Source organism: Pituophis catenifer, unplaced genomic scaffold (assembly GCF_029215685.1).
Source record: "Pituophis catenifer annectens isolate HBS135680 unplaced genomic scaffold, rPitCat1.0.hap2 SCAF_2, whole genome shotgun sequence".
Lineage (NCBI taxonomy): Eukaryota > Metazoa > Chordata > Lepidosauria > Squamata > Colubridae > Pituophis > Pituophis catenifer.
Genome location: NW_027256882.1, coordinates 107,770,236 through 107,788,522, shown reverse-complemented (window position 1 = coordinate 107,788,522; position 18,287 = coordinate 107,770,236). Strand labels below are relative to the sequence as shown.

Below are 18,287 nucleotides of genomic sequence, written 5' to 3'. Positions count from 1 at the left end.
AAGACCTAGTTCTTTAGCCACTGCCTCCCGGATAAGACACCGGGTACAACCCGTGTCTATTAAGGCTTTCTGGTGGCTTATTTTTGAGGTTTGGGGATGTCTTAACAAGATGGGAATGACGAACGGGCGAATTGGGTCACTCACCATAGGGTCGTTAGGAGTGTTGTCTTCACTGCTTTCCGAAGCGACCTGGACCTCCTCGTGACACGGAGGCGTTTCCTTTTCTTCTCGATAACCACGAGACGCCATTGGGGTTGTTGCTTTGGACCACTCGGACGAGGACCGGGCTCTTTCGCGTCCTCTGCCAGTCGATGGTGGAGGTCGAGATGTAGCAGATGGCCCAGGCAACACCGGACATTCAGCCGCTCGGTGACCCAGCTGGTTACACCGAAAGTAATGTATCGTTCCCCTCCCAACCGGAACCAGGGAACGAGGCGGTGAGGAACTCACGCCTCGTTGATTCACCGTTTTCTCCGTACTTCGTCAGGGAGGGGGTGGATAACTGGCCACTCCCCGCGGACGGAATTCTCGCAAGCCGACATCTAAATCCACTGCGGCATTAAACCAGTCTGCCAACTTGGGAGGTAGCCCCCGGTAAACACAGGCCTGCCTTAACTCTCTATCCAACCCCATCCGGAACTGGTGCACTAAGAGTCGTTCGGGCCAGGCCCGTAAGCGGCCAGCTACACTACGGAAGTCCTTGACGTACTGTCTGGCAGGACGGCCCCCCTGTTTTAGGGTCACTAATTCTCCTTCCAATAGTTGTGTTCTTGACTGGTCTTCGAACCGGGTACATAAGGCCTCCAAAAACAGTCCTACATTCGCCAGCTCTTTTGCATGGTCGCTGTGGAGGTCTGCCACCCAGTCTGCTGCCTCACCCTGTAGCACAGTCGTGATGGCGACTACTATGGCCCACTGCAATGGGTAAAGGTGACCATATAGGTCCCTATAACTCAGTATTTGGCTTAGGAACAGGGACACTCTATCAGCACTGCCATCAAAAGTGGCCTGTATAGGGGGCGGGCCCCATAGTTGTTGTTGTGGTTGCCCCAGACCAGGCACCCACAGGGGAGGCGGCCCTGCCAGATGAACGCCTTGAGCTGGGCCAACCCCCCCTGGTTGCTGACCCAACAGGTCTCGCGGTCCCGGGGGCGGAAGACCCCGCCGGCGCAGAGCAGTCCGGTCCTCCCCTCGCGAGGCTCCCCCCAACGATGATGACACTGACCCCGAGGGGGGGATCCCTTCTGCCAGGCTTATAGACCCCTTTCTCAAGGCGGAGCTTCGGACTGGCTAAATGGAACCGGGTCTCCATACTACTCCGGGTGTCCCCCTGCCCGTGCCAGGTGTTTTGTCCCGGTGCCCACGGCTGCCAGGAGGCGGCGTCCCTGAAGCTGGCCTCTCCAAACTTTTCGCGCAACACATCCAATGTGGAGGTGCCTACCCCCGTGGAATAGCTCCACTCACAATCCTCTTTGTCCACCCAGCGCCTCTTTCTCCAACCCTGGAATGATGGTTCACTTAACTGAGGCGTCAGCTGCTGCTTGGCTCTGGCGAGCAGAACTCTGCTACCATTCACCCAGCGTGGGCTTTCCTCCAGAGGAGCTAGTTCCCTCCACCTCCATAACAACGCTCTCCTGCAGCTGTGGTAGCCTCTCCTTGGGGCGTACTACCGGCAGCACCGTCTCCTCCGGAGCTTGGACGGCCTCTGCCACCGCGTCCCCTGCTACCACCTCCTCCGTTCCCGGAGCACCGGCTGCCGTGCCTTCCGCCATGGCTGTCACGAAGCAGTTCAGTGGTACCAGGAGTCCAGCAACGCCAACTTTCTGTCAAACCTCCGCTGCGGGTCTGCCCCGGATGGGAAAATAAAACGCTACCAACAGCTTCGAGTTGCTTCAATCGTTTAATCCACCCGAACAGCCCCGGGTGTGGCCTCTGCAGCGCAGGCACGGAACGTCTCCTCTTGCTTCGCGACGGGTGCACAGGGCGTCAGAAATCTGGATAGCCTACTCCGGCTGCTGGGGGATCACCTGCCTAGTTTTAATAAGCACCCCCCACCACCCTGTGGACTTTATACCCGAACCCCCCCCCGCGATCTTCACGCTGCTGTCGGCTGACTGCCAGGATTTCTTGGTCGGTAGGGATCACTGTCGCCGCTACAGCTTGCGGTGTCGAGAGGAGCTCGACACTCAGTGGCTACTTCTGCCTCCCTCTATCCCTTTTCTCTTGGGTAGTATTAGTTGCCTCCAGGATTGGCTAGAGCATGGGTGTCAAACTCACCATGTCACATTACTGTCACGTGACATATCAGATTTCCCCCTCCTTCGTGGAGCTGGGGTGGGCATGGCTTGCGCATGACGCATCTGGCCTGCGGACCACCAATTTGACACCCCTGGGTTAGAGCATCAATGGGATCTGCAGCCCGTCACTTGTAGCACCCTGATGCTAATTTGGACCAATACTCTTATTTAGTTTTCCAATTGTTCAGTCAAGACTGCAATTATCTTTTTAAAATTTAAACACACTTAAATTGAAGGCCTCTATATCACATATGGGTGTGTGTGTGTGATAGCTCAAATGTTAAAGATGCTGAACTTGTTAGTTGGAAACCTAACAGCCCGGGATTTGAGACTCAAGCATTGTGTGATGGGGTGAGCTCTTGTTCCACCAACCTAGCAATTTGAAAGCATGCAAATGCGAGTAGATAAACAGGTATCACTTCAGTGGGAAAACGTGTTCTGTGCACCTCAGCATATAGTCATACTGCCGACATGACCACAAAAATGTCTTTGCACAACGTTGGCTCCCTTGGCTAAACGGAGATGAGCACCACCACATGGAATTGGTCACAACTGGATAGGGGAATCAGATATAGTGACAGCCCAAGTGCTATAATTACACTGAAAATACATAACCTCTATTAACCAAGGTGTTAGAAATGAACAGTGAAGGCTGAACAAGGATAACGCTGCTTCAATGGGGACTGAGCTAAATTCTCAAAGACTTCAAGTAGCCTGTAATTGAATACAAGTTTGAATATGGTATGCAACTTTTGAGGGTAATAACTTGGTATCCCTCTTTGGGAGGGAACGTCTTTCCCATTCTCTCCGTTCCTGAGTTTTCTCCCTCCACACATGTAGTAGACATTCATCATTCTAAACCCACTGAACATGATGAATCTTCACCAGGTTGGTTTCCTGGTGAGGGAGGAATTGCCTCCTTAAATCGTTGTTTTCTCTGTAATTTCCCTGAAGATCTTATGACTCCCCTGAGCCTACTAAGATCTTCCCCTTGTGTGCAATTGGACTACAAAAGCAACAATATTTATTTTTGAACATGGTTAATGGAAGCTTTTGATAGCTGTCTAGTCTCTAAAATCAGCTCTGCTTACATGCCTTCCAATAAGATCAATGATGTTGATGAGCACAAGTGACACCAGATTTTTCTGAGATGATTTGTTCCTTGAACAATGACTTGCCATGGATGAAAGCATGACTCTTTCTTTCTTTGACTCTTTTTTAATGTATGTAACTGACTGCGGTCTCCAATTTTACTTTAACTAAATTAATTTTCATTGCTATTAATATTTCCTATTAGTGTTTTTTTAAAGTTTTGAGCAACAAAACTTTAGCTTACAAATTGCCCAGGGATAGCTTTTGCTAAATAAAAAGGCCACTACAAAAGTATTATAAATAAAATAGGAGTGATTAGTAATGGCTGTGGTGCTTTGAAGTCAATACATATTTATCCATGCAGTTAGATATGGATTGCCAGAACTGCCAGAAAGGTTTTGGGCACTGCAAAATTATTTTCTCCTCTACTAACTTTATTAATTCCACAGCTGAGTTCAGTGCCTCAGCTGCTACTCTGAGTTAGCAACAGACACACAGCACATATGTTGACTTTTTAGTGCCTAGCATTCTAATCCTGGTTTAGGACTTCCACATGTGGGATGGAAAACCACTAGGTGGCAGCAAACATACAGGGAAAAATAACTCTTTTGTGCCACCTAGTGGTTGTTCAGACTTTTGCAGTACAATCTTGTAGCTAAGATACTTGTTTTTCTAAGAGGTTGTTTACATACTCATTGCTCTAATTTTTTTTTTTAATTTGATTTATATGCCGCCCTTCAGCAGAGTCTCAGGGCGGCTTACAATGCGTTAAGCAATAGCCTTCATACTTTTGTATATTTATACAAAGTCAGCTTATTGCCCCCACAAACTGGGTCCTCAATTTACCTACCTTAGAAAGGATAGAAGGCTGGTGAGATTCGAACTTACAGTAATTGCAGACAGCTGGATGTCCATTAGTCTGCTGAGCTATCCAGGCTCCTATTTTTCCAGAATAAACTGTCAAATGGGTTGATGTTTGAAAGTGTCACCTCACTTCACCTATAACAATCTACTGTAGTTATAAGTCAATATCCAGTGACTCCCTGTTTACAAGATGGGCAGAGATGTGGAAAGGGACCTTCTCGGCAGTTGTCCTGAGGTTATGGATCCTTGTGGTAATTGTCCTAATATTACTACTGGGATCTCTTATTGTAAGCAACTGTTCTTCACCACACACACACACACACACACACACACACATCAATTTTCTGTCCACTTCTCTGACAGTAAAACTTTGCACCCTCAATCCTATTTACTTCAAAATAGCAGTGTTAAGTATTTCAGTGTTGTATTTATGTGAAGTTACTTCTGGTCTACTAAGATTTGTAGATCTTTTTTGCTATTATTTTGCGGTAGTCAAGGGCTACCAGAGCAGGAAGGGCAGTGCCTGTACCAAAATGAGTTAGAATGGTATTAATGGGATTTGGGGTGTACCTGCATTGGCTCAGTTTATGCACAATTCCCATCAGAAAAGCGAAATTGCATTTTTTTCCTCGGTGGTTTGCTTCCAACATTCAGTAGTACAACTAGCAGAAGGCTGCATGCTGTGCCACTTGTTTTATAATCTATAACTAAGCATTTTTATTTCATATATATTTCATTTCAAACAAGGGCTTCCCCGCTGGTAAGGCAAACTGAACCTCAACATTTGAGTGGAAGCAAATAACCACCCAGGAAATGGGGGGGGGGGCGGTAGGGGCAAGAAGAAAATGATCTAACATCAATTATTGGGCTAATTTGACACCAGGATTTTTTTTTTAAAAAAAAAACAGACACTCCTATCTGCCAGGCTCTCCTGTTGCCTAAGATCATTCTTTAACAACAACAACAAAAAATAATACAGCGCGGTAATTTTCTACCACAAAATACTTATTGGCAGCTAAAAATAAATCTCCTCGTAAGGTTGAGCCGATCATCTGAAATTATTTCATCCGGATTCGACGCAGAAAATATTATTCGGAGCCTGTGCCGTCGCCACCCACGTAGCATCTGCCGGCACCACCATAAAAATCCCCGCTTTGGGAACCGAGCAGCAGGAGGACCCAGACGAGTCGACGAAATGCTTCTATATTATGGGGCTGCCGGCAGGCGTAGCTCGAGCGCCTTCTTAAAATTCCGAATCGCTTGCGAACGCGGGTCGATCCCGAGTCGCTCCGAATTCATGACGGTGTGTTAAGGGAATTTGCTGCCCTTGACGACGCTAGGGCTGTATAATGCAACGACCCGTTTCCTTTTTTACAGCACTTAGTAACCGGAGGGGGGCTAACCCGGAGGGTTTTTTCATTTGAGAACTCTGAAGTAGACGCGCAAACTTTGACCCGCGTGCGGGGAGAGGGGAGGAGGTGTGGCGAAAGGCACGTGGGAAAAGCCTAGTTGGATTCCGAGCGGGTTTTTCCTACTTAGAGCCTACGTCAATCCTTTTTCTCTAAAGGTGGCATTTCTACGTTTAACCAAAACACACGGGAGTCGAGAGCGCGTTTTAACACCGAATTATAATCCGCGCTGCCCTTTTTGGTTTGTTTGTTTGTTTTTTTTTTGTTTTTTTTTTGAGGTCGCGGACGGCAAATGCCGAGCACCATTCGGGACGTCCGATAAGGCGGCGCCGCTTTTTGGAAAAGGGCGTCCCCGCCTTCCCTGGGCGAGAGACCTACTACTTTCCCCTTTCCCCTCCACGGTTTGGCCCTGGGTTTACATTGTGACCTTATAGGACGGGGTTGTTCTGCAAGCGATGCCGCCGCCCGTCATAAAAGTTTTACGTAGCTCAATGGGCGAGGGCTGGCGCCTGGTGGAGGGAAGGGGCCTAACCAGGGCGGCCGGCTGGCTGGTCTGCCAAAAACGCCGCCTGAGTTTGCAGGAAGGGGCCGCGTCGGCGTCGGCTCCGTGCCCAGCATGGGGGTGACGGTGGAGGCCCAGAGAGTTTATAAATATCCCTTCGAGCAAGTGGTGGCCAGCTATCTCCGCAAGGTAAAGCGGGGAGCGCGAGCGCGCGCTACTCCTCTCCCCCGCCCCCCCCTCCTCCACAAGTCCCGGTTCTGTACAGCTTGGCGCGAGCGCGGCCGAGTCTCCTCTTTCAAGGCCCAACGCTTGGCAGCAGCACCTCCGCTCCCGAAACGCTGACGGGAGGGGGAGGAATGCTGTTTGAGTTGCACTCGAAACAAAAGCCGCTCGGAGCCGTCGCCCGCCCGAAAAAAGTGCATACAGATCGGGGCTCGGGGGAAAAAAATGGCGGCGGCGCGAAGCCGGAGCTGCAAACATCCTCGTCGAGTCTTATCCTCTGCCTTTTTTTCTGTTTACCTGTTTCGGCCGCGGCTCTCTGCTTCCCTGTCAGCTGTCGCATAAAATGCGGCCAGCCTCGTTCCTCCTTCGCCTTCGAGGGTTGGGGTCGGTGGGTGGGAAGAAAGTGCTCGCGAACTTTCGTGTGAGTTTGCAGTGTTTTTTTCCTTCCTCAGCGATTCCTGGTGGAGGGATGCTCATTGTTTTATACGGCTCTGAGCTTCGTTCTTTATACATTTTTTTCCCTGCCTTGGATAATTCCAATATCGCATTCGAACTGTTTCAATCAAAAGTGGTGCATAGATGCTGTATAGCTCACGCATGTCAGACTCTATTAGCTACAACCATATTAAAATGAGGTGCATAGAATAGTTTCCATTGTTACTGTATTCTCTCATCCAAGCCATAGACTCCAACATAGGTGAACTAATTTAGAGAAAACTATCCCTCAAAAATGCATTTGGACTAGGAATCATTAATTTTAAAAGTCGAAATCAAAAATTTGAAATAAGACAAGCCAGATGATACCAGTTTTTAACTCAAGTAAAATTAGCATTATACTAGTTTGCTGGTATATTTTGCAGGGATTTACTTTCCCAAATCGTATTTAAGGGAGAGGCCCAATAAACACTGATTAATAATAGTAAAACTTGCAAGATAGAAAAACCTAAATTGGCCCCAATTAGGGAATGTTAAAATCCATTTGTGGCTTTGGTTATTACATAAACCGCAAGTAACAAGTCTAGACAATGTTAGCTCACAAAAGAGGACAAATGCTAATCCTGCATATTGCGATTTTTTTTTAGAGTTTGTCCTGATTTGTCCACATGCTACAGTGGCTAGGTATGGCTTAGCTGTGTACTGTTTTCACTCTTTTGGAACTTTGGAACATTATGGGAGAAACAGAAAGAAAATAACACAGGTGATTTAAAAACTGTTAAATCAGATTGAGGGAGATTCAGATAGAGAAATTCTTCTCTACATGGAATCCAGGTATTTTTTCTTTCTCTTGGAGAATAACCAAGAGGATAACCAAGATTCATATTTTGGTGAAAAGTTGTAGTCATAGTCATCTGAACATAATTCTGTTTGACAAGACTTTTGAAAACATTGTGTCTGGAATTCCAATAGATTCAACATAACCAGATATTGTATATAGATGTATCTAAGTTCTAACATTTTTTAAACTTAAAATCATCTTTAGAAAAACACACTTCTTTTAGCATTCATTGTGCTTCTGATTACACTTTTAAAAGAGACATTTTTAAAGAGTGACATTCATTTCTTCCTAATGTGTGAATTTCTGATATTAGATATTCTTGCTTTCCTTTTGTCTTTATATGAATAGGGGTGTACAAGTTGTTTAATTATAGATTTAAATATGCTGACTTTATTGCCCTCTAGCTGTGAATTTTTGGAAATGAAACTGTAGTAAAAGAAATAATTACTACTTCCCTGCCTGTTTTTTGCTAACCATACTAAGATCAAATGACCTAGTTCGAAACTATTTCTATTCTATTCAAGTTGAATAAAAGGATTGGTAATTGTTAAGCAAACAGGCACCTTCAATTTTATGGAGCTCTGTAATTTAATTCAACTTCACAGGTAGCCTTGTACATGTAAACTCTCTAGTTTCTATTATTTGATTTTTGTTGTAAGAGAATTAGAATTTCTACAGGTGTTTCTAACAGTGTAATCTCACTGCACACTTTATTTTGATTTGCATTCATTTTAAAATACAACCTTCTTATTGTTTCATATCCTAACGCAGGGGTCTCCAATCTGTGGGCCACAGCCCACTACTGGGCCGCATGAGTGGCTGGCCAGTGTGTGCACTTCCGCTTGCACACAAAACCCCACTTGCGTGAGCATCAGCACAGGGCTCATGGCCCCACTTGTGCGAGGGTCGCCGGGAATGTTGCGTGCGCTCACACACACACACACTTGCCCCTCCCACAAAATCATCCTTTCTTTTCCCTCCCGCTGATCCAGAAAGATTGGGGAACTCTTGCCCTAACACTCAAAATAGAATCACATCCAGTGACTTTGTGTAATTTTGCCATGTCTGTCTTATTAATTCTTCCGTATCTTCCGGTTAGGCATTGTTCAATTCATTGTTGTTAGTTTGGGTCATATTGTTCATTTTTTGAAAGGCCATCATCTGCTCTCCAGGATCTCATTTTAGTCTTCTAGCTAAATCTTTTCTTTGTGTCCCTCCCCCTTTCCCTGCTTTTCTTGTAAATATTCAGTTATGATGTCATCAATCATTGATAATAAATACCTCTAGAATTTAGTGGTATTTTTTAATTTTGACATCAATAAATGATTTTACCACTAAAAAGGACCACCCTCTTAAGGAATAAGTATATGAAATGATATCTATCTATGTACTGCTAATACAAAATGTCATAAAGCATTTCCTGTGGTCAGCTGCTGATGTTTGATTGTACTATACAGTTCAACATGGGCTGTGTTAAAGGCAGATACATTTCTGAGTATCTCCCTAAAATTTTAAGAACTTCACAGTACTTTAGAAGCTCTGCCATTGTTGAAGGCATTGAGGAATCTGGTAAGCAAATATCTCTGAAACCATGACCTGGTTCTCTAGTATACTACTAAAGCTGTATGTCTATAACCTTTAACTGGGCATAAGAGGCAAACTTTTAAATCAAGGTACCTCCAGAGGTGGGATTCATCTGGTTTGCACCACTTCAGGCGAACCAGTTGTTAACTTTTTGCCTAGGTCAGAGAACCGGCTGATCCCAAATCTGGCTGGCCCCGCCCCAATCCTCCCTTCCCAGGAGTCCCTCCATGTGCCCCATTTTGGCTTCTAGGTTGGTGCAAGAGGCCGTCTAGGCCCAAAACAGGACACGGGGGGCCATTGTGCAGGCCCCCCGCGCCAGAGTGCTAGGCTTGATGGTTTTCTTGCAGATGTTACATTACCAAACTAAGTAACATCATCAGTACTAGAAGGGACTGGAGTTTGCTCTTATTTTCATATATTAGTGGCTTACCCTGTCAGTGTTCATCAGTTGCTTCACAAAAAGTGTTTTGATTGGTTCCGAGTCTCCACAGCCTCAGGCAGAAAAGGGCTATACTGCACCCATCCCTCAAATGTTCTTTAAAATATAGTTTCCCAGCATTCCTTTAGGAACCTCCAACATGCAAACTGTGGTTACTCATCCTAAAATGAATCTTCTTTACCTGGAGCTTCAAAATTTGCTGTTTTCTGGGGACGTATGTAGTTAAAAGTCTTTAGTATATATCTGACTTTGGGGATATTTCTTCATAACCAAACAAAAGTGTATTTTCTGTGGAGTTCACACCTCTTGCTCGCTGGGTCTGGATGTCACAAATCAAAGCCCACATTTTGTAATTAAACCCCGTGCCCCGTTTTGGCTGGCAGAGTGCTGCAGGAGGCTGAGTGTTGTCATGCCCCCCTGGCCATGCCCATCCAGCCATGTCCACCAGGGCAGAGAACCAGTTGTTAAATTATTTGAATCCCACCACTGTGTGTAAGCATCTGCCTTTCTTATCTTAGTACCGTGGAGACAATGTTTACTGTCATACTCTGTAGTCCAGCTACTTTGGTTTAATAAGACAGAGAGAACGAATTGCAATTCCTTTGTTTACCATAAGTGTACAGACCTAATGTGTCTGAATTATGAATATTGAAATTATGAATTTCAAGCAGAATGATGTTCAGAACAAAATGGATATATTCCCCAAAGAAGGGGTTCTCATTTTGACCTCTCTGCTGCCTCTGTGCCTGGATTCCAGCCTAAAACTGAAAAGGCAGTTTGGCTGCCACCCCCAGCACCGTTTGGTCCACCCAGCCTTTGGCATTCACCCTGGATCACTCCTCCCAGCCTTGTCTGGCCCCTCACAGGTGCCCCTTGACATAAGCAATGTCAAATTGGCCACACCCACCCAGTCACGTGACCACCCAGCCACGCCCACCTAGCCCTTTGAGGGTGACCATAATGCTGATCCGGCCCTCAATGAAATTTAGTTTGATGCCCCTGCTTAAAACAGTCGTTAGGGCAGAGAACTAGTTAAATTATTTGAATCCCACCACTGGGTACCTCAAATGGTGAATTTACAGAATTGAAAATCCGAGTCCCATGAGTCTCATGGAATTGAAATATGGCAAATGTTTAAAAACACTTTATGACATAAAATTATCATAGCACGCACAAGACAGTCATAAAACATGTCCTGTAGTCAGCTCCTGATATTTGACTGTGCTATATAGTTCAACATGGACAGTTTTCAAGGCAGAAGTATCTCTGAATATTTCCCCAAATTTTTAACAAATTTTCCAGTATATTAGAAGCTCTGCCATTGTCGAAGACATTGACAAATCTGAAGGAAATGTCTCTGTAAAAATGACCCACTGGATCACATTGTTTTGTAGCTACCTGGAAACTCTAATACTTATAAAGTGTGTTGCCTTAGAAAAAAAGCTCCCACCCCCTTTTTTCCTATTCAAATGAAATTTGTTTGGTGATCCAATTGTAACATTGCCTATTTTCAAACTAAGTATGTCTCTTCACAAAATCTGATGGTGCATGAGGTTCATAGATCGTGTTAGTTGTGATCAAACTCTGGAAAAATACACATCTGTTTTGAGCAGATGTACAATCTTTTCCCCTAGATTGAAGTTAGGACTGACTTGCTTCAGAAAATTTCGCAGTGCTGATGAGCTGTGCCTTAGGTCTGTTATTAGAAGAAACCATTTAGGTCACTGATTCCAAATTTGCTTAACAGGGTAATCCAGCTCTTTATTTATTGAATAGTCAAATTTATATAGCTGCCCATCTCACCAAAAACAATTCTGGGTGGTCCACAACAATTAGATTAAAAACAGCAGTAATAAAACATAAAAAGCCATATAAAAGCCAAATCATAAGCAAAGGGAGGAATAAAAATGGCCACCTCATTAATAGAGCCACTTGGTCTCCTTTTGCCTGGGAACATCTGATAACATAGCCAGATGTTGAGTTTTTTGGAGTACAGGTAGTCCTTGTCTTATGACCACATTTAAGGATCTTTTGAAATTACCACGGGCCCAGAACAAGTGCTGTATTTCTTGTAAAGCTCTTCTGACTGCCATAAAATGTCATGCCCCCCACCTCCCCGTGGTCATGTGTCTATATTTGGGCATTTGGCAACTGGCCTCTCTGACTGGTTGCAGCATCCTGTGGTCACATGACAACGATTTGTAGTTTCTGGCATTTTTTGCTGGTTTCTGGCAAAAAGCATTGATTTGGAAGAATGAGTTTGCACTTACCTACGTTTGCTTAATGACTCTTGATTCGCTTAACCACGATGGTGAATTACTTAATGACTATTACAAAGAATGTCACAAAGTTTGGTCCAGAAATGTGGGTGCCTCGAATTACAACTACAATTATTTATGATCAAAAATCCAATCCTAACTGCAATCAGTCATAAATTGAAGACTACCTGTATCAAATGGAGAAGGAGCTGATCTAATTTCTGGGAGAAGAATGTTCCGTAAAGTGTGCTTCAGGGTAGAGAAGGCATTTCTCCTGGAACCCATCAAATGTAGATCCTTAACTGCAGTATGCCTCCTCTGCCTGATCTAATGGAGATTGAAACATCTCAGATTGATGATTGTCCAGCCTGTGTCTGACTGCCTCCAATCACTTCTCTGGATCATTGGTTCTACTTTTCAGCTACTCGTTACTACAAAAAAAGCTGTCTTTGCTTTTATGTTCAGTTGAAATTAGCCTTTTGATAACTGGAAACTATTATGCTGTTTTAAGCATTTTGGGACAACAGATCTTGGCCTTTTGTGTGGCAATCTTTCAGGTATCTCAAGAGATTTTTCCTATCTTATAGTCTTCTCCTTTAAAGCTAAGGATACCAAGTTTCCTTGATTTCATAGGGATTAGTTTCCAGACCCATGGCCCTTATTCTTGTCCTCTGGGTGTATTTTATTCTTTTTATAATTTAATACCTAGAATGTAACAGCATGAACTCTTACCAATGCAAAATATTAGACAATTATTTTCTGTGAATTTTTCTAGATTTTTAGCTTGCCTTTTCATTATACAAGTCAAGATTGCAAACATACCAATACTCCTTCCTCCTGTTTTTCCTATAACCATGATGGTGAACCTATGGTACGTGTGCTGGAAGTGGCATGCAGAGCCGTCACCTGTTGCTCAGGTTCTGGTGCACCAGCCAGCTGGTCTTCACATGCGTGAAATGCTGGAAACTGGAAGAGCAGCTGCCTGGTGCACATGTGTGTGCCGGGAAGATGATCTTCTGGTTTCTAGCGCGTACATGCGCACCAGCCAGCTGGTCTTCGTGTGTGCATTCACGCCAAAAACTGGAAGACCAGGTGGCTGGTGCGCATGCGCACACCGGAAACGGGAAGATAATCTTCCCGGTACATGCATGTACGGCTGCTTTCCGGATTCTGGCATGCACGCGCTCCCATTTCGGCACTCAGTGCCAAAAAGGTTCGCCAATACTGCCCTATAACAACACTGAGGTCAGGTGAGTTGAGAGAAAGTGACTGACACAAATTTACCCAACCAGTTTTTCATGCATAAAATGGGACTAGAACTCACAGTCTTCTGGTTTCTAGGCCAGCACTTTATACTATAAAACGGTTGATGTTTGATTGTAAAAGGAGTTTTCTGACCTAACTGCAGCAATAAAAATAAAAATAATATATAAGATGTCTTTATATTGACTAGATTCACATCGTTTCCTGTTTTAATTATTCTTATGCTAAAGCTTAAATAAGATTAAAGAAATTCAGATTCTCTTATCTGTAATTACTGATTCTTTCAACTAAGGAAAAGAAATTCTTGCTTTTAGGCGAAAGGCTTTTATTTAGAATCTATTATCTTTACTATGTAGCTTTTAAGGATTCACCCTTAAATATAATTGTTTGAGAAAAAGGTACCAAAGAAAGACATAACATGCACCTAAAATGATGTTGTAATTTCTCTTTTCTCTTTAGCTGATTTCAGTATTGGTTTTTTACACATACTGTAATTGTATGTGATATTCATCAATTCTGAATTCTCTATGGCAGGGGTGTCAAACTCAATTTCATTGACGGCTGGATTGTGTTTTATCTCGGGGGGGCTGGGGGGGCGTGGTCAGGGTTGGTGTGACTAGCTCAATATCACCGTTTTTGGCTGCAACAGCCTCCTGCAGCCCTCTGCCAGTGAAAAGGCTCCACTGAGCTATATTTTTGCTGGCAGAGGCACTGTGGGCCGGTCCTTCACTGTTTCCAGGGCAGCCCCGCGGACGAGATCTAAGCACCCCATGGGCCGGATCTGGCCCATGGGCCTTGAGTGTGACACACAAAGAATTTGACTCCAGTACAGAATTCTCTCTACAGATACTCATATTAAATATTCCTTGATGTGTTTTCATTTTTGTTTTGCTAAAATTTGCCTCAGTAGATACAGGTAACTCCCGAGTCACAACTACTTGCTCAATAACTGTTCAAACTTGTGATAGTGCTGAACGAGAGGGGACTTAGGATAGGCCCTCAAAGTTCAGGCCATCGCAGCATCCCAGAGGCACATGATTGTGATCCAGGAGCTTAGTACCCGGCTTGCGATTTATGACATTCCAGTGAGCTGCAGTCACATAAGTGGGGCAAACTGGTAGCAGCGGTGGCGGGAGGCTCCACCCACTTGCCCGGACTTCTCTGCACATGCGCAGAAGTGTCACACCTGTGTGTGCTCGCCCATGAGCCAACCGGTAGTGAACGAAATTGAAACCCACTACTGAGTCACATGATCATGGGTTATTATTTTTTTTTTTTTAAAATGATTTATATGCCGCCCTTCTCCGGAGACTCAGGGCGGCTTACAATGCGCTAAGCAATAGCCTTCATCCTTTTGTATATTTATACAAAGTCAGCTTATTGCCCCCACAACTGGGTCCTCAATTTACCTACCTTAGAAAGGATGGAAGGCTGAGTCAACCTTGAGCCTGGCGAGATTCGAACCTGCAGTAGTTGCAGGCAGCTGGTCTTAATAACAGGGTGCTTTAGACCACTGTACTACCAAGGCTCTGTTCCCTGTTCCAATGTTCCCTGCCAGCTTCCCATAAGGAAAGTCAGTAGGGAAGCTACTAGGAAGTCACAATCACACGACTTCCTCACTCAATAACCTGCATGGTCCTTGCTTAATGGTGACAATAGGGACTGTCATCACTAAGTGACATAGTCACATGACATGGCAATTCTGGTCCCAATTGCCATAGTAATCCAAGGATTACTTGTACCCACACCTCATTGATCTTGCTGGGCTGAGAAACTATGCAGGATTGCTCCTGGTTAGGACTTGGATGGAAGATTACTAAGTACAGCTAGATTGGAAGGCTGACATCTAGCCTCAAAGAAGGCAGTGGCAAACTGCTTCCATGATGGTTACTTGTCAGTGAAATGCCCAGGAATATGGCTTGGAGAAGGCTTTATTTTCACCTTATTTTGGCAGATCTTACATAGTGTCCCCATTACCAACTTTTAAGTTTTCACAGTATGTCTAAAATTATATTTTACTAACCCTTAGTAGAAATCACATTTACAAAGTAAGTTCCTGCTGGTGTAATGATGACACTTACTTTAATTTTCATTTGATCATAGAAAGATAAATGCAGCTTCAGAAATAGTATAAAAAAGGTAAGCTGTATAAATCAGTGGGTAGCAATATAAATCAATAGTAATATATCAATATTGAATCTCAATATTCTCCTGTCTTTCAATAGATAGCAAAAGGAGTTTATTGTAATCATAACTCATATGTCATAATTCAAGATATTAATATATTTATGAAATATTTATGAGGTATATTTATATATGCCACCTATCTACAGTCAGTTCTTGACTTACAACCACAATTGAGACCAGAGCCTCTGTCACTAAAGGTTGTCATTAAATGAATTACGGCCAATTTTATATATTTTTTAAATTGGTATGGTTGTTAAGCAGATCATGCTATCTTTAAGGAAATGATGGTTGGCTTTGTTTGTTGGAAGCTCCTTAGGAAGGTGGTAAATGGCAATCATGTGACTCCAGAATGCTGGAACTCTTATAAATTACATGATGGTTGCCAAACACCTAAATTTTGGTCACATTACCTCTGGGATGCTGTGTTGGTTGTAAGTGTGAGGAATGGTCATAAGTAACTTTTTCAGGGCTATCATAACTTTGAACAGTCATTAAAATGGTTGTAAGTCAAGGAGTTCTTCTGTCTGTCTGTCTGTCTGTCTGTCTGTCTATATCTATGTATCTATAACTGTCTGTCTATCTATCTATCTATCTATCTATCTATCTATCTATCTATCTATCTATCTATCTATCTAATTAATCTATATCTAAATCAAATCAAATCCAATATAATCCAATCTAATTAATCTATCTCATGAAAGCATAATCTATCTGCACAAAGCATTGAACTGGAGCCAGTCTGCATGATTGTTACTTGGTTTTGACAAAAGCCACTTTTGCCAACTGAAGTGAAGCATTGTGACTGATGGTTGTTTATAAGGGATACTGTGGCACTCAACAGCTTATTTTGAAGGAGTGCTTCCCTTCATCTAAAATATCTTTCTGGAGATCTAAATAGTCTTGAGATAAGCCAGGAAATAATATAATACTCTTCTCTGCTTTATTTGTTTATGATATTTGTCCCAGATCTGCCAAATATTCCGACTATCTCCATATAAACTGATCTGATCTGGTTCTTATTTATTGAATTCATTTATGAAATTGACCACAAGATGGCATTAAATTGTTTTGAAGGTACTGATCTACTTAAAGAAGTTCGTGTTTTTAGAAAATATTAACCTTGTGCACTGATAAAGATTTCCATTAGGGCTGCTGATCTACATTTTCATCTATTCAAAACAAATATCTCTTCAAAAGTGAAATATTCCATCATTCTACATGGCTCTTCTCTTTTCTTTTCCACTTTAAACCTGTTTTATATTTATATAATGAATGTGTATATTTCTTTATTTAGTTATGACATTGTCAAACCATTAATGGTATGTGACACTTGACGAATGGAAATGTAAGGTCTTTCTTGTTTTCATTTTGTTTTTCCTCTTTAAATGTGGTGTTGCATTTTATAGAAATCTACAACTAACCCAGACTTGAAATGTTTACTTCTGATTCAAATAGTTGAGGTGATAGGTTTAGGTGACTGGCAAACAGGATGAGACCATCCCCTTAAAGGTAACCAAGTGACGTAGATGCTCTTTTACAGCAAGTAGTCTTCTGTGGATATCAAAGGAGACTTCCACAAGTGAAAGGGCTCCTTTTGTCATAACAGCTTTTGATTCCACGATGTGCTATCATTTGCAATTCCACCATCTCAGAGAGACATCCAACTGCCTGGAGCAGCTGGGAGGCAATGAAAACTGCAAGGCATGAGCCAAAAAACAATTACTGTATTTTTTGGAGTATAAAACACACCTTCCCCCCCACCCCAAAAGAGGGTGAAAATCTGGGTGCGTTTTATACTCTGAATGTAGCCCCACCCAGATTCTCAAACGGAGGTTTCAGAGGCTGAAAAAAACATCAGAAACAAAGCTTCAGAAAAGAAGGCCCCAAACAGAACTTCAGAGGCTTTTTTTTTTTCTGAAGCTCTGTTTTGGAGGCTTTCAGAGGCAGAAAATAAAGTGTTTTTTTTTTCTGAAATGGAGTTTCAGAAGCAGAAAAAAAAAAAAAACCCAAGGCACAGAGCTCACAACCAAGGAACCTGTTGCTAAAATTCACCTCTGGGAACAGCTGATTGGGGATATTCCAGGAGGTCGATCCACCTGCCAATTAGCTTTTTTCTTATTTTCCTCCCCAAAAACTACGGTATGTCTTACACTCCGGTGCGTCTTATACTCCGAAAAATACGGTATCTCCCCCTTTTCACTGCTTTTTAAAGAGCACATAGCAGTCATATATGTTTTCCAGAAAATCTTGAAGATATTGTGTAAACCAGGGTAGTTTTAATAGAATAAGTTGCAAATTAATTTTTTTAAAAAATCAAATAAAAATCACCATGTGTACAGTATATGCAGGAAAATCCTTCTCCTGCCCACAACTTTGGTTCTCCAAGCTGAGCTTGTATTCTTTGGTCTTCTGCTATGAGAAGATAAGAATGAGTGTGAAGTGAGATTTATGGACTGGCAAAGAGAATCACTTAATTCTAGTCTGGTTTGCTTCCCTTTCTCTCAGTTTAGGACTGGGTTTAAGCGTGTTCTGAGAAAAAGCCATACTTATATTAATTATTTTAAGTTCTCTGTGTTCAGAGAAGCTTAATAAATGCCATATAAATTTCTGTCAATATTTTTTTACGAATTCCTAGGGCATTTTATAGAGGTTGCATCCCACTTTCTGGTCCATTGAAGTTTTTGAGTAAATCTGTCTTGTGATTCTGTTTACTGTTTGATGCTTTTTTTCACTGAGGAGTCAAGCTGAGAATATGAAAGTACCCTCTGCAATTAATTTATAGAGAATTTCTCCTTTTGACCGTCAATATACAGTCTTGTTCAGTTTTCCTGCTCAGTTTATCTCAGCATGAAGACATAGATCTTAGAAGAGAGAGACATTAATGATGTGCAACG

The 18,287-nt window shown here is 43.0% G+C and overlaps 1 protein-coding gene across 2 annotated transcripts in view; it reads left to right on the top strand.

The window, feature by feature from the left end:
- The first annotated feature begins 6,162 nt into the window (after positions 1-6,162).
- The window catches only part of PRELID2 (PRELI domain containing 2), a 103,381-nt gene continuing 91,256 nt past the window's right edge, over positions 6,163-18,287 (top strand). For both annotated transcript variants that reach the window (XM_070933941.1, XM_070933940.1), the window contains exon 1: positions 6,163-6,353. In XM_070933941.1, the coding sequence (XP_070790042.1) occupies positions 6,279-6,353 (75 nt within the window). In that variant the 5' untranslated portion in view covers positions 6,163-6,278. The remainder of the gene's footprint in view (positions 6,354-18,287) is intronic.